The 23,649-nt window shown below is 41.3% G+C and overlaps 1 protein-coding gene across 4 annotated transcripts in view; it reads right to left on the reverse strand.

Annotated features, from left to right (window-relative positions):
- Positions 1-3,216: 3,216 nt before the first annotated feature.
- kcnip4a (potassium voltage-gated channel interacting protein 4a) overlaps positions 3,217-23,649 on the reverse strand; it is a 108,758-nt gene continuing 88,325 nt past the window's right edge. For all 4 annotated transcript variants that reach the window (XM_069705149.1, XM_069705153.1, XM_069705151.1 and 1 more), the window contains 7 exons: positions 12,555-12,679; positions 7,328-7,397; positions 6,754-6,824; positions 5,598-5,705; positions 4,614-4,718; positions 4,467-4,529; positions 3,217-4,380 (listed from right to left, as the gene is read on the reverse strand). In XM_069705149.1, the coding sequence (XP_069561250.1) occupies positions 4,333-4,380; positions 4,467-4,529; positions 4,614-4,718; positions 5,598-5,705; positions 6,754-6,824; positions 7,328-7,397; positions 12,555-12,679 (590 nt within the window). In that variant the 3' untranslated portion in view covers positions 3,217-4,332. The remainder of the gene's footprint in view (positions 4,381-4,466; positions 4,530-4,613; positions 4,719-5,597; positions 5,706-6,753; positions 6,825-7,327; positions 7,398-12,554; positions 12,680-23,649) is intronic.

The following is a 23,649-nucleotide window of genomic DNA, read 5'->3' on the forward strand; positions in this document are numbered from 1 at the left end:
CCTCACCGGCCCGGGAGAAACACGACATCGAATGGACCACGCACAAAAATCTCACAGGGTCTCGGTCCGAGTGGGCGCCGTTCAAATCTTTTAAGGTGATCCGCGCGAAGTGTTTTTACAAAGACGGAGGGAGAATCGAGGAACCGGGGGGGGGGGGAGCCCAAAGCTGCCTTTTCCAGCCCGCCTGTGTCATTATTTAGTCTACACACAGTATGATCTTCAAATAACCACTTGTCGCCGGAGGGGGGGGTGGTGGTGGTGGTGGTGGTGGGGGGGGTTTAACGTAAATCTGCAGGAGTGAAACGGGCGACACGTGCAGCATTTCCCGCGCAGATACTTTGCGTGACGGAACGACTGGAACGACATCAGTGCCCGAGTCTGAAATGCAGTCTGGCAGAAGGCCCTTTGGCAGAAGCAATAAAACATCCACTGTGTATTCAGTTGGTTAAAGCACTTTTTTTTTCATTCCACGTTGTAGATTTTTTTTTTTTTTTTTTTTTTTTAAGGGTCTGGCTAAGACAAGGGGTTATTTGTGGGCCATACTGTCGATGTTCAAAAGTCTTTGTTATTCTCCCAAGTACATAAAGGAGTCTCAGTAAATAGTTTTTGGTTTTCTTTTTTTTTTTTTTTTTTTAAACAATAAATGCTCAAAGAATATTTACAATATTTAAACGACTTACAGAGGTTTCTACAATTTATTATGCTTTTGCTGTCTGACTGGGAAAATACGTCGGGAGAAATGTGGAAACGGGAGCTGGCAATTCCTAATTGAACAGGACAGGACTCGGGGTGCGTTCACGTCACGCCACGAAGTGATTCGAAGCAGTCGGTTGACGCATGCCCCCCCCCCCCTTTCCCAAAATCGAGTTCTTTGACCATTTATGGCCGAGATTTCTCCTCCTTCCCAATGTGCAGCGATAACGAAACATTTTGTTTTGGCGTTCCGAGTACAGAATGAAATGATCGCAGCTGTTTCTTGATATCGAGAACAAAGACCAACTGGCGTTTTTGGTTTTTTTTGGTTTGTTTTTACCCGCATCAGAGTTGGTACAAAAAAGGAGAATATTTAATGAGGAGGAGGAATGGATTGTAGAGAGGAATCGGGACGGGGGGACGGGACGGGGACGGGGGAATGACCAAATAATGAAACTTTTCCATCAAACTGCCTCAACAATCAACACGGGAAAAGATGCTCAATTTGTTCCCGTTTGATTCAGTTTACTATCCAACAACCTTCGACAGCGATGGAGTTTTTTTTGTTGTTGTTGTTTGTTTTTAATGGAAAAGGACTTTCGCAATGAATGGAAATCAGTTTTAACTCTTGTCAAGACACACAAATCAGACAAAATGGAAAATGTAAAAAAGTTATTACCGGATTAGGTTTTTTTTTGTCAGGGAAAAGTTGAAACCACCCACGTTCATTGAATCTCGTCTATAATGATAATGCGATTTCCGTCTTTCCTTTCGGTGCAGTTGGGAGCCTCATACTGTATCACATCAGTCATTCTGATAAATTGCTTGAGTGTAATTCATGTTTTTCATTTGCTGAATATTGTCTGATCTTGTGTATGTGTGGCCTATAAAGACTTTTTTTTTTTTTTTTTTTTGTACATGAAAAGCGCAACTTGTGTTTTCAAAAATCATTACCACCTGCCTTAAGTTGATATGATAGTTGTTAAAAAAAAAAAAAGTGTATTAAAATATACATGTGCAAGAGGTGTATGACTTAGATTTCAGTTTGTATGCAAACTTATCTCAGGTAATTTCACAAACTATTTTTAATTTGAAAGCAGCGATTCGAATCTAACTGGAAAGACGTGTGGAAATTCACGGTTTTGGTGTGTAATGTACATTTCAATCCTAAACAACCTGTTTCTCATTAAACTCTTGACTTTAACTGTTGTTGCTCAAATTTGTTAACTGCATTTTGTTTACAAGTGAAATTCATCGTTTCATCTTCTGACCAATAATAAAATGAAAACTTAAAATGCATTACTTCATTGATTAAGTTCTTTGTGTATGTAAGGTTACACAAACCAACATTTAAAGTTGTCAAATGAACATTAAACTCTCTATATGTCCGGCAAATCATTTTACTTTTCTATTTATTTCACGTCAGTTAATCCAGGGAAGATAGAAAACGGTATTTTTGACACAATATGTAATGTCCTCCTGCTACCAGAAGGGGGCATAAAATGTCTGTTCTTCAGTCAGAATAATACAGTTTGAGCTGCAAATAATTGCTTTAGATGGCTGTTATTCTGTATTTTTGTCCGCAATCGGGAACACAGTCTATCTGGTCCGTCCGAGCGGCTGTTTAGCGTTTTCTGTGAATAATATATGACTTGGGAAAACACTAGAGACGTTTTAGTTTCAGAAAGTATCCACTGACATACCGTAGATGGATTTGGAAGTGGATAGTGGTGCCACATGTTGTGTTTCCTGACGGTTATCTTTCTTAAATCAGAATTCAGAGACTAAAATCCAACGCGTCACCAAACATGAACAGTTTTACAAACGGCAAATCAGGGAGACGGTGGCAGGTTTGATGGTGATCCCAGCTGGTGAAGAATATGTGACTTTCTTTCCTAAATGAAGGGATGACCAACAAGACTCGCTGAGGAGCTGTTTAAAGTTTGTCACTGCAACTCCCGGCGATACAGTGCAGTGACACACATGATGAACACTTTGAATCACAGACATGTTAAAACGGTCAAATCCTGAAAAATATTCACCAAAAGAAACGACCAGTTTGGAAGTTTTAGACACATTTCTGGCTCGTTCATCGGACACGTCCTGTGTCCAATGACCGAGTCACTGTGAAAAGGAAGAAACAACGAGAACTTGTCAGATTGAAACACTGAATAACTTACTTATATGATGTCCAGACACTTCTCTCAGGAGTCCAGGAGAGTTTCCAATGAGCTGGAGGAAGTCAGAAAGTGAGACGTCTTCTACCCAGCATGCCTTGTGTTTGCTAACATTTTGGAGCCAATCAATGCTTTAATCAGTGACAGCCGGAACCAATCAGGCTGGAGAGGTGGACTTTATCCCACGGGACGAGGAGGAGAAGGGAAACAGCAGGAAGCGTGTCAGCCAAACCCCCCCCCAAAAAAAAAACAATGAATATAATACAAATATGTATCCCCAACCAAAGCCCACTGCCCTTTCTCATTAAAAACAGTGATGTATATGAACAAATCTAAAGACCTGAAATTCACCCGTGAGCGAATTTTCATTTAATACTGTACAACTGACAATCTTTTGTACAATGACCATAATACCATATAAATAACCTCGAACACCGTTTTTAGTGTAAACTCCTAAACAGCGCTCCAAAAACAAAATAAAAACATATCGATAGATGGTTTACTTTCCATTAAATATACATCCATAAAGGTTAAATGAAATACACTGAAAGCAGCATTTTCTCTTGTGACAAAGATATCGTCGTCTAACATGATACTCATGGTAAATATAGCTACCTGTGTGCTTCTGTAGACAAACCATCGATATTATGGTCCGGTTTTGACATCAATACAATCCTTGTGTTGTCTTATTCTAGTTGGCAAGTAAACATGAACAAAGTTGAAAAGTTTCTCATCGTAGAGTTCTTACCTAATGCGTTATCTATATAGTTTGTACAATTTGAAATGGTACAATGAATGTTGTATTTTATTTTTCTTCCTCTAAATGCTTCCTTCGAAAGAGCAAAAAGACACCACAGCGGTTGCCTACGTCTGGCGGGAACACTCTGGAATTGAGAGCCAGTCTGGAATGTAAAAGCAGAGACGGCCGTGAAGGTACCTCCGATTTTTGCTTTTTGTTCGGTGTTTTTCATGCTTTTAAAAGTCACAGTGATTTCACTTGGCAGTAAATAAAACGCATCAAGGCTGCAATAGAGATGGAACAAACTTGTCTCTTCTGCCTTTTGTTGACAATATCGGAGCCGCCTGCAGAACTCAGCTCAAACACAAAGACACTTCAGAGACAGATGGTGGAAATCAGCCTTGATGTTCATGTTTTCATTTTGCAAAATGTAACCTAGCCGATAGCTTTTTTTTTTCTTCTTCTTTTTTTTCCTCTACTTGGGTTTATTGTATGCCATACATTTCTCTAACTAACTGTATTCAATTAATGGTTTTAAAAGGCAGCTAATTCCAGAGTGTTCACACCATGTTGCCTAATACTTGTGGCCCAGTGTAATGAACAATATTTTATCCATGAACAAAAGTCTGCATAGCACACTGTACACAGTATGAGTCCAAGTCAGTAATTGGGCCAAGCTAAAGATGATGCTCTTCTTCCAAAGCCTCCGCAGTCAGCCAAAAGTTAAAGAACGTTTTCAAAGAGATGCATTGATCGCATGATGTTTTCATCCTGAGGAGACAAAGAAACAACGTAATGAGGAACACTGACATTAAGCCAGCTGCAGTAAGAGCAGATGCGTCAAAGATCCAGCTTACATTTTGGCAACAGTCGATGAACTCGTCTATGGTTACCACTCCATCTTTATTCTTGTCCATCTTCTGTTGGAGACAAAGAAAATGAAAGATGACCAACTAATAAAGCCTCACGTATGGCACAGTGGACGCTGCCGGCTGCACACTTGCCTGAAAGAATACTTCTACATGCTGACGGGGTGTTTCCTCTTTGAGGACAGGGTATGTGCATTTTCCCATCATGTCGTAGATGGCCTTCATGATGTCCAGCATTTCCTGTGATCCACAGAAAAGCGTCGTTTCACCCAAATCATAAAAAAAAAAAAAAAAAAAAAAAAGGTCGGCAATGTCTTCGGTCCAGATTGAAATATGTCAAAAATTACTGGTTCGATTGCCATGCAGTTTTGTACATGTACATTGATGAACTTTGGTTACATTTTCATCTAGAGCTACTATGAAGTCAAAATTTGCCAAATACTTTGATTTATGACCAAATAACTACAAAATGGATGCCGTTCCTCTCAGCTGTAGCTTCCACTATAGTACATTCATTTGTAATGTAACGCGAAGTGCATTCAAACCACGAGAACCTGAATATCAGACAGAAATCAGCCTTGTTATAAAAAAAAGCAAAGAAAAAAAAGCTGGAGGGATGTGTTCCCTCAGGTAAAACAGAATTAAGATTTAGTTACAGATACGAAAATTCAAAAGCTTCTCACGGTGGCAATTTTATAATTCTTTGAAATTAAGTAAGGCGTTTATGTCACCAAGTCCACCAGGCATGTGATTTGCCAAACGTGGTGCCAGATGAAGTTATATTGTGGCAAAAGTTGGGTCTGCTTCGACTGTTTTGCTGGACGATGCCCGATGTTTTGGCTGCACCCCCTCTCCACTGTAATCCTCACCGTGTCTCATGCAGAGCTAAATTCAGTCCGAGTCCAGTCTTGCGTATTTGGTCAAGTTAATTTTCATTCGACAAATGACATTTCTTGATCGTACCATTGGAGCAAAGGCAAACATATCATAGGAGGAATGTTTCGAAACTCAAAAAACTTTACACCACCGGTGAGAAGTAGGTTTCATTTTTAAAAAGTGGATATTTTGATATTGCAGTCTGGTGAATTTCCATTATTGCCAGTGTTTGAGGAGACGTACCTCTTTAGTGATATATCCGTCTTTATTGATATCATAAAGGTTGAAAGCCCAGTTGAGTTTTTCCTGGACTGTGCCTCGCAGGAGGATAGAAAGGCCCATAACAAAATCCTGCAGTGGAAAGAAGAAAATTGTACAAAATATCACAATTAAAAAGTAGCACACTGTGAACAACGAGTACACGAAAACATGGGGGGGGGTAAACAAAAACAATGCATTACTCCCATTGCACTCTGTATAGGTGAGGCATTTCAACTGACTTCAACACTTCTGCAGGTGCACAGTACTGCCAGGTATTAATTAGAGGCAAATGATGAAACGGCAAGAGTGCAGACACTATAAATCAAAAATACCTCGTTATTCAAATTATTAGCCAGCTCGTATTCTGCGTCGGCCGTCAGGGAATCCCCGTACGTTTGAACAGAATGAACTGCACATTAGCCGGAGAAGCTTTGGTTTTCGGTAATGACGGCTTTTCTGTCCTAATAAGCAAATATGAGCCCCTCATAAATATTCATCAAATGTTGATAGCATCTCAAGTGAACTTGGTTCGGCTAATAATTAAAGTGGATTGGGGTTTGCGGGTTACATAATGCTCCAGTGTAATACATTAGTAACATGCAGCATCAATAAATACATTTGTTTTCCAGGGGAGCTAAACAGAGCTCACATCTTTACTACATTTACCACAAACACATACACTGTTCACGTTTTTTTTTACACGACGCGCAATTTTTATATTTATGGGAAAATTCACTTGTAACCTTTGTCAAACTGAAAAAAACTAATGCTGCGTTCAAATAGGGTCGGAGAGATAAGTCCATATGGATGGCCCCCTCATGTGGTATCTAGATGTCAGAGTTGTGACATGTTTCCTGACTTGTTTTCAGAAATGGAGGACGTGGAAGTTCATTTTTCATTGGATGGTAAGCTACATATATGTAATTTCAGCCATGTAGAGTTTGTCTTCATTACTTGGATAATAGCCTACGTCTGAGGAAAATGTCGTTCTTCCCAAAGGCTTCATCTTTCCCCTCCGTCCTTTTGCATTTCCTGCTTTTCGTTAACCCCCTCCTTGTTAGCTTGCTAAATTGTTGGCCTCTGTGGCCTCTAGACGCCGCCCATGCACAACTTCCTGTGTTGTAACCAGAATACTTGCCTCAAAACTCAGAGAGCCGTTGTGATCTGTGTCAAATGCATTGAAAAGGAAATGTGCGTACGTCGAAGCATCTACGAAGAGAAAAAACATGAAACGTAAAAAAACTTCGCCAATGACACCAGCTGTAACACATCAATGAGATTCTGTACCTTTTCTGTACTACTTCAAAGTAAACAGGCTCCTGACGAGAGAGAAGAAGAGCATGCTGAGAGCTACGAGTTTTATCATTGTTTCGTGTGTGCCGTGCCATTATGTTCACTGGTCTGCCTTTCTTCTCTCTGAAGAGATATATCAAAGCCTCCTAATGTTTTCCCTCTTCTTCCTCAGGAAGAGTCTTTGCATAATGATGAGATCCAGCAGTGAGAAACTCAAGGCTGCATAAATACTTTTCTCCCTCTGCCTCTCAGTCGCTGCATTTCCTCAGATGGAAGGTCAACTTAAAGTACCCTGAGCTCGGGTGCAATTTTTGTAAACACTCGTCAAAGACAATTTCCGTCATTCCAGCAAACAGATGAGAGAAGAAGCACTTGTGAGAGGGAACACAAGCAGGGAATACAAAGCGGTGAGCACAGACCTCCTTGTGGGAAGAACTGCGAGTAGATTTCTTTAAAAGTTTCTTCGTTGACGACTCCACTGGGACATTCCTGGAAGACAAAATGGAATTGCACAGGTCACTTGCCATCTATATTAAAGACTCCCGCTTATATCAAAGTCATTCATTTAAATTGTTGTTTAAGACGTGCCAAAAAAAAAAAAATGACCAAGAGACAGAAACTTAAAAGCCCCCAGTGACCACACGTGGCTGAAAAGTCCATTTTCGGTGGGAAGACGTATTTAGAAAAGAAACTTTTTATTCCATCACGGATTGACTTTTGTAAATTCCACCCTCAGACAGTGTGTTACAGTCAAAAACATGTTCAATTTGGTGGAAACCGCAAACTATCCGAGCCTTAATGCATACCGTCGCTCCTCCACGGCCATTCAGAGTCACTCACTGTGGTTGTCGGGTAGCATTCAGTGGAAAAGACTGAATACTTTTACGAACACTTCAGAGAAAATCGCCTTTGTCTCGTTTTCAAAAGGACCAAAGAAAATAATGGACGACCTTGCTCAAGGCAGCATGGTGATAAAGGCAGGCAGTTATGCGGGTTCAATTCCGCTCTCTTGGTGCGAGGCGGTACGCCGCACACTCTGGCAGGATATTGAATTCACAGACCGAGGAAATGCTCCACCCATATGGGCAATTTCCAGAGCAGGACCCACATGTTTCTCTCGGTTTTTCTGTACAAAGGAATGGCCGCAGTGGAGGCTGCAGTAGGAAATCAAGGATTTCACAGGGTGGATGCAACAATATGAATACCTCTGATACAGGGATAAATAGTGCAGATAAGGCATGTACACGTTCACATCAACACATTTCATACCCTGACATGAACAATGTCAACAATTAATGTGATTTCAAATCTGTTTTACTTTTGTTTCAGAAGCCTACATTAGGAGCATTTGCTACTGTCATTTCTCTGGGACTGGGTCTCCTCCTTCCTGTGACCATGTCTGATCAGACACTTTGGGAAACAGAGCAGTGGAGATGGAGAAAATAAAGATGAAACCTTGTTGTCTTGCTTCAAAAGGGGTCCTCGTGTTTCAAGCAAAGAGGATGCTGCAAGGTTGCCTGCATAAGTCCCCTGACACTCGCCTGCTTTGTCTCACAGACCCAGTTGCATATCTTGTACGGCGAGCTGAGAGAGGATTTGGGGGAAGTTAGGGAGACAGAATAAGAACAAGTCTGTCTCCACATTGTCGTTTGGTGTCTGTATTTAATGAGGTCTGAGAGTCACTGGTTGGACCACTGCGGGGATCCGAAAACTACTCTCCATTGGGGACAGAATAAATAGCACGGATTATAATGGAGTTAGTCCGGCGCTCACAACAACAAATCAAGACTAATTTAGGCACAGATTTGAGAAGAAATGTTCATGTCAGCATGAGAACATGCTAATAATAGCAATGCTAATGTACCCATGTTCAGCATTTCCACTTAAAAATGTATGACATTAGCATGCACATTTTTTTTTATTAATTAGCACTAAGTGCAAATGTCAACTGAGGCTGATTGCAACGCCATAAGTTTAGCAATTATTTGATTATAATTCAAAGTATTGAAAATGTTTTGACTTGATCATGGCATCATATATACAGTTGCTATAGAAACACAGATTACATTTTCTGCACACCTTATTGAACTGTAGATTTCATTTAAAATGGATACAAATGGTATTTTTAAAGTCAACACAAAAAACAATAATGACAAAATAAAAACATGTTTAAAAAAAAAAAAAAAATTCAAATGTAAAATCTGATGGAACTCCAAATTATACTCATTTTGTCCTTTTCGCTTTAACTAGTATATTCCTGAGATGTGTGTGGAACTGGCCTGGAGTCCACATGTGGTAAAGTGACATGATTGGACACACTTCAGAGAGGAAGACACCCGTCTATGTAAAGGTCCCACAATCGACACTGCATGTCGGGACAAAAACCAAACCGCCAAGTCCAATGGGAGAGCTCTGTGATAAAACTGCGGCATGGCATTGTTCAGGAGAAGAGGATAAAACAGTTTGAAAAGCTTCGAGTGGTCCCAGGAGCACAGTGGGCACCAGGGCTGCTCAACGAGATGGCCAAGAAAACTCTAAGCTGCCAAACGGGCCACGAAAGTGAGAACAAGTTTAAATGTGTAATACATGTTAAACAAAAGATACGAAATCTTTTGTTTAACATTATGGGTTCTGAAGTGTAGATTGATTGATTTAAGAAAACGACAATTTGACCCATTCAGAATGAAATCTACACCAAAACCCTTCACAGAAAAGTGAAAGTGGTTTGAAGTGACTGCATCTGACAGACGAACGTGTGAACGACATCAAGCTTCTCATTGCACTGGTTGATTTCAAAACGATAACCCTGCCGAGACCGCAGAGATGTTTTGGGAGGAAACCTTGGATATCAAACATATCCACCACAAAAGCAAAAAAGTGCTCTGTAGCATCTTTGTACATTTGACACAGGCAGTGTTTCTCTGTTGTTTACTGGAGCTTCTGTTAATTAGCTCTATGTTTATGCGCTACAACAGTGCAGGGAACCGGCTCTCAACAGTCAACCCGGTGTTGAAGTAGTAGTGCAGGGAAATGTCCTGTAATTAGGTGTTTAAAGTGGGGGGGGGGGGAGACGCTCAACACCACCTCACTTGTAGAGTCTGCGCACGCCTGTATGTGTGCGTACACAGACGGACAATTCCAGCTGTCAATATTATTAACACACCGATGACACACTGGGACAGTAATGTTCGAATGGCCGTGTTGCAAGTCAGCTTCTTCCTCGAACATCGCTAACTTATTCTGACAAATCTGAAGGAAAATTAAAGGTCACCGAAACCTATCCGAGCATATTTTATCGTCTCTTCTCCGTCTCACGACGACACCGGCGAGGGAGGCAATTTTTCAATTGAGAACGAAGCCCCTGTCATCTAGTTGCCACGTGCAACGCAAGGGCCCCTGCGATTCAATTTAAAGAAATAGCTGCACTCTGATTTAAGGTGCCGTCAGGATAAACTCTGATCCTGCAAAGCTAAAATCAGTATTTCATTTAACCGACGCCCTCTGCTTGAGTTATTAATAGCAAGCTACTGGGAAAGCTCTTTTCTTATCACGTGGGCATCAGTGAAACACGGATCAATGATTTACCCAATTAAAGACATCAAATTCTCCACATTTGTATGTTTTACGTTAAAATAAAATTCATTCCTCACAGCAGAAATAAAAGGCAAAGAGCAACTGGAATAATGGTAAATTGGTAAGTTGTGTACAATGATAAACAGTGAAGATTTTTCACTTTCCCTTGGATGCCGTTTCATTTTTCACATTATTCAGTGCCATTCTCCTTCGACGGAGTGCGAGATCAGAAGATGTATTTGTATTCATTTGATATGCTTGTAAAATTAGCTTATCCATGATAACAAAACCATAAATATAATCTGCGAAATGCAGGACCGGTCGGGCGTGAAATTCTGTTCGGAGACTCGTGAAGCGCTACAGCAGTAAAGCGGTGTGGGGGAATGAAATAAACCTGCGAACAGGGAGGCATCCTGACTGATGGAATAGAAAGTACAAGATCTTAATCTAATGTCCGAGGCGGTGCCCCGGACTGTGAACTGTGAAAGCCCAGCAGATTTGGTCAGACGTGAGGACAATATTGTGTTATTTTCTGTAGACTCGGGTCTGCGGGTTTATGAAACAATTGACTCTCTCAAACCTTTAAAAGTTGACCTTTGCTTAAATTCCTCTTTAAAAGCAAAACTCCCAGAACCACAGGTCGTGTTGCGCTCCCTCTGCCAGACATATTACTGGATCTAAAGACAAAGCTCCACTTTGACCACCTGCCCCACAAGTGCATGACTCGTCAAGTTTGTTGTCGAGACAAACAACCTCATCCTGCCACTCGGATCGGAGGCATTTGATTTGCTGTGAAACCCCGGACACCGAGGACGAAGGGCCACTTCTCGTCGTGGGAATCGTGCCAGCTTTTATTTGTTTGGCTGGCCTTAAAAGCCATGCTACTTTCTGCCGGTGTCGCTGGGATGAGGCAAGACAACGATGAGCTGTTTGACCCCAGCAGGTAAAAAAAAAAAAAAAAAAAAAGTGCTTCACTATGGACTTAGTGATGGACAGAAGCTATTTAATTGCTGCAATTTAAGGGTCATTATTCTCCTCGTCTGACTTGGACCTCTGCCTCAACAACATCTGTCTAATTACACGGCAGAGAAGTGCAATTGAGTAAATGAAAAGGAAATGTCTTTCCATGACAAAAAGCAAGACTGCGAATCTACTCCAGCAGCTCGGTGGGGTTGTACTGAGGCACAGCTGTGTGTTCTGCTGAATAGCTACTAACATCGGCATGCTGACATGCTGATGTTGAGCTGGCGTGACATCTGAGGCTGATGGGAATGACATTAGTTACGTAAGTATTTTGTCACAAAAAAACTATAAATTATAGAAATAAAAAAAACGTGATCTGATGGTGTTGACAGACGAAGTTCAGCATTAAAAGGGAATCAGGCAGATTGTGTGGCACAAATTAAAGGCCTCATTAGAACACTTTTTTTTACCCCCGTCTCTAGTGGGAGTGGACTAATGGGCAGGCTTTGCAGGGACTTCACTGGAACGGGCTCAACAGGAAACTGAAGCCCCGTGGGAATTTCACGATCACATGACTCGCTATCCTCTTTCATTCCCGGACAATTTCGGTTGAGTTAATTCTGGGTCACCTCATTACACCTCACACACCAGAGGTGACAATGAAAAGCGAGGCTGTTTTATGTGAGCTGCTCTCAAGGACTATGACCTGGATTGCTCATCAGTAATCTCCCGCAGTGGATTCGAGGTACAACCTAATTATCCCTGGCGCGGTGAATCATGTACATAAATTTCAATTTCAACACCTCGTGCAGCATGCAGTTTATTCAGCAAAGTGGGATATCTCGGATGCTCGATTATTTTGTTTTACTCCACGAGCGGAGTGAAAGCTGCAGTGATGAGCACCAGAAGGAAGTTGAGCTGTTTGAAAGGACTCGAGTAGAAGCGCGAGAGAAGGTGGTAAAAGAATGAATAACAGAAAATCAAAGAAAAACAATTTTTTTTTTTTTTTTTTTTTATATCCGAGACAGAGGGATGTCCGAGAGAGAACAAAGCCCACCGACTTGTACATTATGCGCGGTGCTGAGGCTGCACGGTGGCCGTGTCACTTACGTTCTTGAAGCCTCGGTAGAGGATCTGTAGCTCTTTGCGAGAGAAACGTGTCTGAGCTTCAAGCTGTTCCAGGCCCTCGGGGCGATGGCGGACGGCAGATAGTTCAAGCTCATCCTCAACGCTGTCTGGAGAGGAAGAGGAAGAAGGTCAGATGTGAACAGATGTTTGTTGGAGTACTGGCAAATTATCTTTTTTTTTTTTTGAGGCTGGCCTTTTAGTTATCGCACCAACACTTCCACATGTCAAAAAATAGGGACACAAATAATTCTAGACATTTGCAACACCTATATCCAAAAGGCTAAAAACTCATTTTGAAATGAAACGGCATCAGAATCCCGAAACATCCATTCGAGTAAATGAAGCATTATGTTTTTTTTTCCCTTCGCCTCATTATATATCAAGGTCCTTCGTTTGGCCCTTCACGAAACCAAACAAAAATCTCGGTGCCCTTTTCTTCTGCACAACAAATACAAGAGCAGAGGTAATTAGCGTTATTGAGACCTCAGAACACAACAAGTCCTTGTGGCAGAGAGCCTCCTCGTGAACAAGGACAGCTGAACCCTGTGAAATGTTTTAATGGGCCTGTAATGATGGCAGATGCTGTCTGGGCACTGTCACTGACTGCACTGTCCTCGCAGCACAGCGTTTGACTTGTCTTGTTGGCGCAGGGCCTCTCATCCACCTGAAGTGTGACACCCTGTCTAAGTGCCTCATTAGCTACCAAGGATCTCACTGTGGCCCACAGCCAAAAGGCCAGATCTTCTAATAAACCACAATTAACCTGCTGCTGCGGCGCAAATGCTGGGCATTTATAAGTGACGTTAGCTGATGTAAAGGAAATAAAACAGCTGCTGGATCTTATTTTCATCCTCATGTTAGTTCAGCAGCTGTAGAATTACAGCTGTGTAATTACTCCATTCATGTTTATCTGCCCGGTTGAACATCAGACACACTATTTGTGCGTTCACCATACAATTACGATGCAAATATATCCATGTCAATGTAAACGATGGCGATAATTCAGACTAAACAAATGACAAATGTGCTTTATGGCGCATCGTTTTACACATTCAACAAATGATTGAACGGTGAAATAAAGATTTCTAAAAAAAAATCGAATGTTGTGGCTGAAATGCGGCTCCAGCAATCGTGCGTAACGAAAGCCCGTCTTGAGTGCATGTTCAAATACCATGAAAAGCCACAGAAAGAAAAAAAGCATCTTAGACGACAACAACAAGAACAAAATCATCAGAGAGAGAGAGACAGAGAGAGAGACAGAGAGACAGCGAGAGAGAGCCTTGGAAGAGCCACTTGCTTTGACTACCGGAGGATGACTTTTTGGCTGTTGAGCATGGAAAGAGCCTCATGAGTCGAGCTCTCACGCCGCGCTTGTGGACAATCTGAGGGTAACCTGGGAAGTACAGCATTAAGTCTCGCGGTTACCTCGGCAACTGAGAGCCTCAGTACATTCTAGGAAACTGGACATGCAATTGGCGAGAGGGTCTATTTAAGTTCATACAGACAGAAGGTTGCTTCAGGACAACAACACAGTATTTTTGCACCGTGTTCGGTTTAAAGCTGCACCAGGTGCCTCAACAGGTGGAGAGAGACACCTTGTTAAATTTGTCAGACTTAAAAAAAAAAAATCCCAGAAAATGTTTAATGTGGCCATACCTGTAGCTCACAGCTGTGGCAGCTGCTCTGTGAAGCTGTACCTGGGCACAGTGGTGCTTTGAGCTTCACACTAATGTGAGCATTCAACCAAGCTCAAAATGTTAACACTGGTATGATATTTACCATTTGATTTGAGCTAATTTCATACTGGCCTTTGCTAATTTGCACTAAACACACAGTGCAGCTGAGGCTGATGGGAAGTTTTTAATTCTGCATGGATTTGGTCAGGACAAAATTAAACATTAACCTGATTGTGGTGTTGGATTAAAACACAGGAAATCATTTTAACAGTATCACAATTCATCCTGAAGATGAACCATCGTGGCCATTCATCCAATAATTGTTTAGACACTTTACCTAAAACCAAAAACTAAAATCCATGACACTAAAAGGACCATAACTTTGTGTACAAAACTGAATGGCAATCCCATCCAATTACTTTTGTCATCAGTCTAGACCAATTGGTGGATCAGCAGCCCAACATCCATAGAGACACTAGTGCAGATGAAAATATATATATATATATATAAGCTACAAGTTCATGACTGTCTAAGCCTGGCATTTCTGCAAGTCATGAGGCACTAGTCCACTGGGTTACATGATTTATTAATGAGTCTTCCAGCACATTGTAGGTCATCAGTGTAAAAGACAGGCTCTGAATATGATATGGAGCCTGCAACCTCACGTCAGGGTGCAAGTTAATATCTCATCAGGTGGGATCTCTTTTCACACTTAACCAAGCATGCTGCTGGACAAAAGAGTGTTTTCCTCCAGTCAATATCACAAACACTTTCATGTGTTTTGTGCAGCATCACTCTGTGAGCATAAACGTCATTAAGTAATAAGTCCAGAGCAATGCCCAAAAGTGCACAAACCCGTTTCCCCTTCTTCTCAGGGTTATTCTGACGTTTTTTTTTTGTGAGGTTTGACACGAGTGCTGTAAACCATTTGTCAGTCATGCAACACTTCATTAATTGCAAAGCTACGCACAAAGATACAAAATAATAATAGAGGTGGATCTCATGGTATATTCATAACTCGTCCACCAAACGACAAGATGGCCGTCGGGAGTTGTACGAGGCCTCCATAAACCTGGGCTATAAAGGGATCTCGTAGTAACAATTACATCACAGAGTAGAGGCAGTGAAAATTGGGTCATAAATCTGCAACCTGGTCTGGAGGTTAAGAGCAAAACATGTCTGTTTGCAGAAGAGAAGCTCAGTGTGGGTAAGAGAAATACGACACCTGAAAAAAGCTGCTTGACTAAACTGAATTAATGACTTTTTACGTTATTCCTTTGGATGTTCCACTGCTTTGATCAGATGTTTAATACCTATACGACTGATATATGATATCGGCTTTATTCATGTGAAATCATCAGTGAGTGTGAGGAAGAAGGCTTGACTAATCTTAGCCTGAAGCACGACTTCTTATCCAAAATCTGAATTCTCAAATGTCTCAGCCTTTTCACCCTCACAACGCACTGAGGTAAACACACGAACTGTGTTAACGGACTACAGGCAAACCACACAGCAGATGGTTAAAAGCTCTCGGATTAGACCTGGCACAGTGTTCAATATGACCAGCGTTATTGTGCCCAGCAAACCTCCCTGCTGTGAAAGATACTGATTGGTTTCTGCTGAAGGCCAGCTCATGCTGCCCTAATAATAATAATAATAATAATACGATAACTTTGGAGGATGACGCCCTCATCAGTTCTTGTTACCTCCCTGACACACACCTTCCTACCCGAGTGGAGAGGAGACGTCTGAGTGCCCTCGCTCAGGTTGAACTAGACAGATGTTGCTTTTGTTACCGAGATATATCGATCTTGACAGCAAGCTGTCTTTATTTGGAAGCATTACTGTACTAGAGAGAGACATCTTTTCTCAAGGACAAGCTGATGGGCTTCAGTATTGGACTGATATAGGATGCTGTGCAAACTAAAAGGAGTACATTCAGATTAGTTCTACTAGTAGAACTGAAAGCATGACTGTTGGCGAGAAGCTGAACCAATAAGAATGTCATAAAAACTGATCTCTAAAGTGGAGCAGAGCTTGAGTGACGCGGTGCTTAATCAGGCGAGAAAAGAGCATGCAGTCATGGCTGTCTGATTAATGTTTGCCCTTTCATTTCATTGACAAATTGGATCTGACGTTTGACTGCGTGTGTGATAATGTAAAGAAAGGCTTCTACTGTGCCCGCGAAGGTCAAAGTTCACCATTTTGCTGGCATTACATCACTTAAATGCAATTTTTTTAACGCCATGAATGGGTGTTGTTGTCCTGAAGAAACGAGTATATTAGGAAAGACGATTCCGTGAAGTCTAAACATGTTAAATTTCAGTCGTGCACACACATGATGTCATGCCGTACTTTTGCCTTTCTCAAAAGAAAAAAACCAACAAACCGTTGCAGCCTTTTGAGTGGCAGCTGCTATAATAGCCGATATATAGTAGCTGACTGTACAGCTCATCAGAAATGTAAGCCACAGCCACCTCTGGGTAACAAAGCTGCCGTCGCCATTTTGCCCTGCAGCAATACAACACAATGAGACTGAATGCCCCAGAGTGGGAGGGTCATAAACACAGGAAAATGTCTCAGCAAAATGTAATTACCACAGGACATAAGGTAACAAGCTTTGTAGACTACAGCCATAAAAAAAAGGTTGACTACACAATATCACAGCGTGAGCCAACAAAGCTGCAAAAATGCTTAAACACTGAAAAAGTGAGAATATTACCCCAAAAAAAAAAAAAAAAAAACGAGTCAAGACTGATTAATCATGGCTCAACTAGCACTCCCTCATGGTTTACTATTTAGGCCTCATTTATCTCAAAGGTAAGGTCGAGCAGGGAGGTAAAACCTCACTAGCTTTAATCTGATCCATAAACAACAACAAAAAAGAGAGTGGCTGCTAAATAATTGATAAATCTATATCATGTACAAACGAAAATGTATTCAGGTGGCTACACATGGCTGCTTAAAATCAATAAATCATGGTTCAATTCTTCTGCTGAAGCGTACAGTCTGATGAACGGCGCTGCTGAGCTTGCTGCTTCTTGGTTGGGGTATGAGGGGATACAGTAAGTGCTACACACAGGCAAATGATGGCCTGAGGGACCACATGGGACACATTAATTTAATACAGTAAGTACAAAAGCCCTCACTCAGGGCGAGATTCAAATTAAAAAGCATTAAAGGGATCTTTAATGGGTCAAATCTAGGTTTAATCTGTGTGAAATTGGACAAGATAGTTTTTAACTTCAGCCACTGATTACATTTATCAGCGCTAATTTTACTTCCTCGCTGTCTGTCTTTTACTTTATTCCAAACCTTTCGCCCTGTGTTGGAGCTGTATCTGTATGTGGACTAGTATCTTTTCTCAAGAGTTTCTCTTTCTCTCTGTGTGTGCGTGTATCTAAGATGAGGTCTTAACTTATACTGTTTAGCTTCAGCTCTTTGCCATTTATTTAGCGACGTGGCGCCAAGAAGGCAGGGCTCTCAAAAGTAGGCCATGACTCCGAGGGAGCACAACTTATCTTCCGACAGCTACAGTCAGATAGTGTTACGGGCAGCAACACCAAGGATGTGAGCCAGTGCAGCTGTAGGAGTGGTCTAAAGAGCTTAGACTGCAACTGGACAGTGACTCTGGGTTACAGTTAACGGCCGACTTAGTCTAATTGAATTCGTGTCAGTGACCTATGGTTTCACTTAATGCTCAGATAGAAAGACTTGTTTACACGCAGGTAACGTGAAAACCCATTTAAATAATGAAAAAGCTCATGCATGATTGGTTTTCAGGGAGTGGGGTTGGGATGACATCGCAGAAAGCTAAAAAAAAAAAAAAAAAAAAAAAAAAAAAGCTTCAGAGTAAACATTTAAACATTCAAGGTAGTGCTCTCAGTGACAGTGTAAACATGCTTCTGTTTAGAGATAATGTAAGTTTGTGTCAACTGTTTACCCGTTTCACCATCTCAGTTTGGTACGTTGGCATCTTTCCAATTGCCAATCAGGATTAGACACGTGCTGCTTGTGGATCTCTCACAGTAAAAATATAAACAGCAGATGAAGAGTCACGCACAATAACTGCAGGACGGACATGACATGATTTACGATACGATTTATATTATTAGGTTACAAAATATTTTTTTTACAGGTTTGAACGCATTAAGCACATCGTTAAAATAAATACAGGAAGACCAATTTCTAAGTCAAATTGAGCCTGTTTTTTTTTTAGTAGTCGAAGAAGCTATAGACGACACAACTGTATGAGTGTTTGGATCAGCATTTCATTATTTTACAAATTGCATGTATCAGCTATACTTTTATGCACAGTAAATTTGTTGGGGTGATTTCAAGTACCAACTTCCTGGTTGCTAACTAACACAGCCTTACATAAAACTTACATTATGTCAAATTGACAACAAACGGGTAGTAAAAATTTACAAAAGCGCTTGTCACATTTTATGCTTGCAAGACACTTCTCGTGTGACTATAACACTCTTATTGTGGGTTATGCACTCACCATCATTGCTGCAGGTATCAGAGGTTCTGCCAGAGCCCCTGCTGTTTCATTTAGATGCGTTAGTGATTGATCGCAACATCCCTAACTGTCGAATGAAACCGCAAGAATGAACCAGACTTCCTCACATTTACAGACTCAGCCACCTGCTGTCGAAAAGCTCCCGGTGACATCACGTCCTGCTGTCTCTGACTAACTTAACACCTGAACCAAACTCAAAACTGATTTTTATCTCAAACTGAGCTCGCTCCTAATATAGCCTCTTCTGAGTCCTGGCTATACAACACGGGGGGAGAAAAAAACCCAGCAGCAATCTGAGCATATCAAGTTCATCGCAAAGCTGTGCTCTTCCTATTGCTATCCATTTAGGGACAAAATATGTCAACAGTCACAGAACAGGTATGGGTGATTGCAATGGCAGACAAAAGCAGCAGCAGTCAAACGTGATCAGAAAGTTAGTTTCAGACTTTGAACTGATGTTTGCATTTAGGATTAAAGTTGGAATTGAAATTGCTGGGTTCCAGTCTGACTTTATCATTTCAATAGGCACATTATAATCAGTAGTCATTTTCTGGGACATTTCAAGTCCCCTCAGAGAATTTATCTGCCATTGGACACCAGTGCTGCCGTCCCTATCTTAATGTGACACTCTGGACGAGGTTGAAACGGGTTCTGAGATCAGGTTAATCACTGCAGAAAGATGGATTGTTTTACTGAGCTAGTGATTCAGTGTGACAGTCGTTCAGTGACACATGGTACCAACACAGCATCACATGTCCCCCTTAAATTACGACAAAAGCCATATGCCGACATATTTTGCACTAATTCTGAAGTGACAGTTAACATTCTCAAATTGGACTTTAAAAAAAACAAACAAACAAAAAACGTACTTTACGGGTTTTCTTGGTTTTATTAAAACATTAACGTTACTCGACTGATTATTGATGAGTGCTATCAAAAAATAAATTTGAAATGTTTGCAGTCCTCACACCAGGCATTAAAGTCAGAGGATCCCAGGTGTTAATCTTTTAACACCCTTAAGTTGTCTCCTGCAGACCTCGTGACAGATGGTATCAAAGTCAAAGTCAGAAAACCGCTGCCTCTTTCATCAGCAACGAGTTACACTAAAACGAAACACATCAAATTTTCATGGCGTCTGCATAGACAAATTATGTCAACCTGAACCCATCAAGTCATCTTTTGCAACCCAATTATTTGCGGTGGCTCATACATGTTCCTCACTCCATAGCATTAAAAACTAAACAGTCACGCAGAAGTAAAATGAATTGCCTTAGTTGATAGCTGTAAAAAAAAAAAAAAAAAAAAAGTAAAACATTTTTTATTTCATAATATTTAAGTCAAATGTGGCCCCTGCTATGCTGGCTTGTCGATACCTCTTTCGATTTCAAATCTAAACACCCCCATCTTTCTAAAAGGTCAGCCCAGTTTTAGTAACGGGCTACACATGGGACATTTGCAGAAGGTCATGCTGTCATACGGTCAATTGCACAAACGCAGAGGTAAAAAGCCTTTTGGCTCAATTATATCTAATCTAATCAGCGAAATCTGGTTGACTTTTAGCACTTTCCCCTCAGTGTTCAAATCCCAGGGCTGCATGCTGTTTTTGAGTGAAACGGGGACAAATGTAACAGACACTTTGCAGCCAGCAATTAACTGAAATTACACCTGCGGGGTGAGCGCAGATGAGTCGTGTTTGTCAGACAATGCCGGCGTGATTGGCATGATTCCCAAAAAGAAGGCCAATGTGATATCAAACTGACCTGCTAATCTGAAGTTACACCAACTCCTGGACGAAATGGAGACAAGTGTTGTTTGGCTGTTTTGATCTATGGCTCGAGTAATGCCTCTGTCAACAGTGAACGTCTGCTCACAAATGATCGCGCTGCTGCGGATGCTCAACATAATGAGAGTGCATTGATATAATATTTCCATAGACTGTGTTTACATTTGAAGCAGAGCCAGATTCAATGGAAAGATGAGTGAAGAGGCATTGATTATACATTTGATGCCCCCACAAGCGTCAGAGGAAACATTTCTTTGTGATTCACTTGAATGGGATACTTTGAACCACAACTAAATTAGAAGGTAATGAGTTATATTGCGAGTTCACTATCCTCATGTTCTCAGCTTTACTTACTCACATAAACTTACATTTTCTCTGTAAATGCTCAACACAGTTGGGGGGCATTTGAATCTGTGAATCTACGTTGAAAAAGAGCAGGTGAAACCAAAAGACACATGACTTTCTGTACAGACATACAGGCTGCCCTGTGGAAATATACCAACAGATATGAGTTAACTGCAAAAAAAAAAAAAAGGTGAATGGAAATGCAACATACCGCTGGCATCTGCAAGATCTACCTGCAGGCAAAAGATAAAAGATCGCGCTCCTTTGCAGCGGGTGACTTTGCCTTTCCTGAAGCATAATGAATTCCCTGTTGCGGCACCAAATATTTTCTAATGCTACAAAACAAATCATAGCAGACATCCAGAACGCCAGAGCTACCAACAGTGGACATCTACTGATTACAATGCTGCTTTCGCAAGTGTTACATCTGCAGAACCGAGTCAATAAAAGAAAAGTAATTCAAACACAGGCCCCACTGTGGAATGAGAAGGCCTCATTTTATATCAGATAAATCAGATGGACGATGAGGGAGGTGGATACACATCTGCCATTTGTTCTCATTTGGTGGGCGCAAATACAAATAAGCTCAGAGACTGGCGTCAGGCAGGGCAATATGTCACTGTTGTTATTTGATAAAACAGCTTCTGGTTCCTTACGTCAGGCAGGCAAATCTGGCAATGAAATCTTAGGACGGAAGGCAAGGTCAGTGTTTGGTTCGTCTCAAAAACCAAACCCAAGTGAGCTCACTACTGAGACCACAAAGACCAAATGTCTGTTCGACAGCCCGAAATAAAAAACACATTTGAAATATTTTTGCTGGGCTATGAATTTACTAATCCTGGGACACAACATCAACTTTTGTGCCTTGCTGCAAAGGATGAAAGGCAGATCCAAATAAATCAGAGGAGGCTGGGAATAGATGCGTGTTAACAGCCAAATGGACTGAAGCCGTGAGTATTCCCATCAGGTTAGCTATTGCAAGACGGGCGGCAAAGCAGCTCAAACTACAGTGCCAAAAACAATGCATTTGCTTTCCACTGCTACTGCAAGTTGCTACAGTTTGTATGTTGCCTAATGCACCAGCAGCTCTGATTAGTGTAAATGATTGTGAAAAGCGACTGTGAGAAATGTGACTGTTGTACAGCCTAATTTTTCAGGCTTAAGATGGACATGAAATAAATGCTGTCCTCTTCTCTTCTGTTTTGAGTGTGACTGACTACGCTGACTGCTGATCTGGGGACTGGATGCCAAGATTCTTTATGAGGCAGAGCGGGCTCTCACGCTGGCCATAATGACATGCCATCAGAGGGTCGAGGCATTTATTGGAATCTGGGGAAAGAGCAGGCTATGCTTTTAATTGCAATCATTTGTCACTTGGAAGTGCTTCAATAATAGTCTGTCTATAGGAAAACCTTCCTGCAGCAATGGAGGGAAAGGGTCTGCTTTTCTACTCCAATCATTTTAAAGATTAGAAGATGGGACAAGAGAGGAAGAAGGAGTTTTTATCACACTTTCGCTCCAAAGTTCAGAGCTTTCATGCCAGAAGAAGGTGGAAAGAGTCTTTATGACTCAGTTGTAGTGAGTCATCTGTATTCCAGCTGCTGACAGGAAACTCACACTGATGCTACCAGTCACTCAGAAAAGAGCATTAATGGATAAATGGATTTTCCCCTGACAAGATAGGCAGTGTTTATATTTCACATAAACAACCTCTTGAACGCACAACTAGTTTTCTCCATATACTGTGGCTCAGCCAAAAGACGATATCCAGTGGGGCAACATGGGGAAAAACTAACCGCGGAAATCACCAGAGGTGAAACCAAATGGGCTGGATAGTTACTTCTTTGACAATGAGGCCTTTTCTCTGTTGCTACTCTTGTGATGAAAAAGTTGCTTGCCAGTTATGTGACAACACGATTTATGGTCTGCAGCACAAACCAATATCATTAAAATGAGCAAAGCGATTTGTGTTTATTACTCTTACTTGCACTTTACAATGTAGATCATCTCAGTTTTTAAAAATGGAAAACGTTAATTTCGTATGCTGGGCCTGTGGGGCGGACTGAACATTCGTGCTGGCTTCACAGCTGATGATGTACTGTATTTTATTTTATCAGACGCTGCGAAATTAAAACTGATCCTTGCGCAGCAAATGGTTTCGATACACTAAAGAAATCTCTTTTATTGAGATTGGTTCACTATACAGTCGGTATAATTCGGCACTTTCAATCCGAGAGTCCCACTTCTCTTTACATTCGTGCAGTCCCCTGAAGTTTGAAGGCTTTTCCCACCACTCTCCTTTCATCACAAAATGTTATCTTCAATCAGCTGAGAAAAAAACAACACTCTAAGGGGTTCAGTGAGAGAGAGAGAGAGAAACAAAAGACAGAAAAACATCAAAAGACAGTACAGACACTTCATAAAACACACACACACACACACACACACACACACACACACACACACACACACACACACACACACACACACACACACACACACACACACACACACACACACACACACACACACACACACACACACACACACAAATCCTCTATTGAAGTACAGGGGACTTTAAAGCCCGGTACATAAAATCCATCTGAAAAATAAAACAACAGCTATAAGGGTTGGCAAGGAATTCCTGCATTATGCATGAGAACTTATGTCCTTGGTTTAATTATGAAACTTGCTGTTGCTGGATTCATGTGTCAACATGATTATTCATTTTTCCAGCTCATTAAAGTC

This window comes from Brachyistius frenatus, unplaced genomic scaffold (genome assembly GCF_029030835.1).
Source record: "Brachyistius frenatus isolate BFR_SWC_R1_liver_20210118 unplaced genomic scaffold, ASM2903083v1 Contig_54, whole genome shotgun sequence".
NCBI classification, from domain to species: Eukaryota; Metazoa; Chordata; class Actinopteri; family Embiotocidae; genus Brachyistius; species Brachyistius frenatus.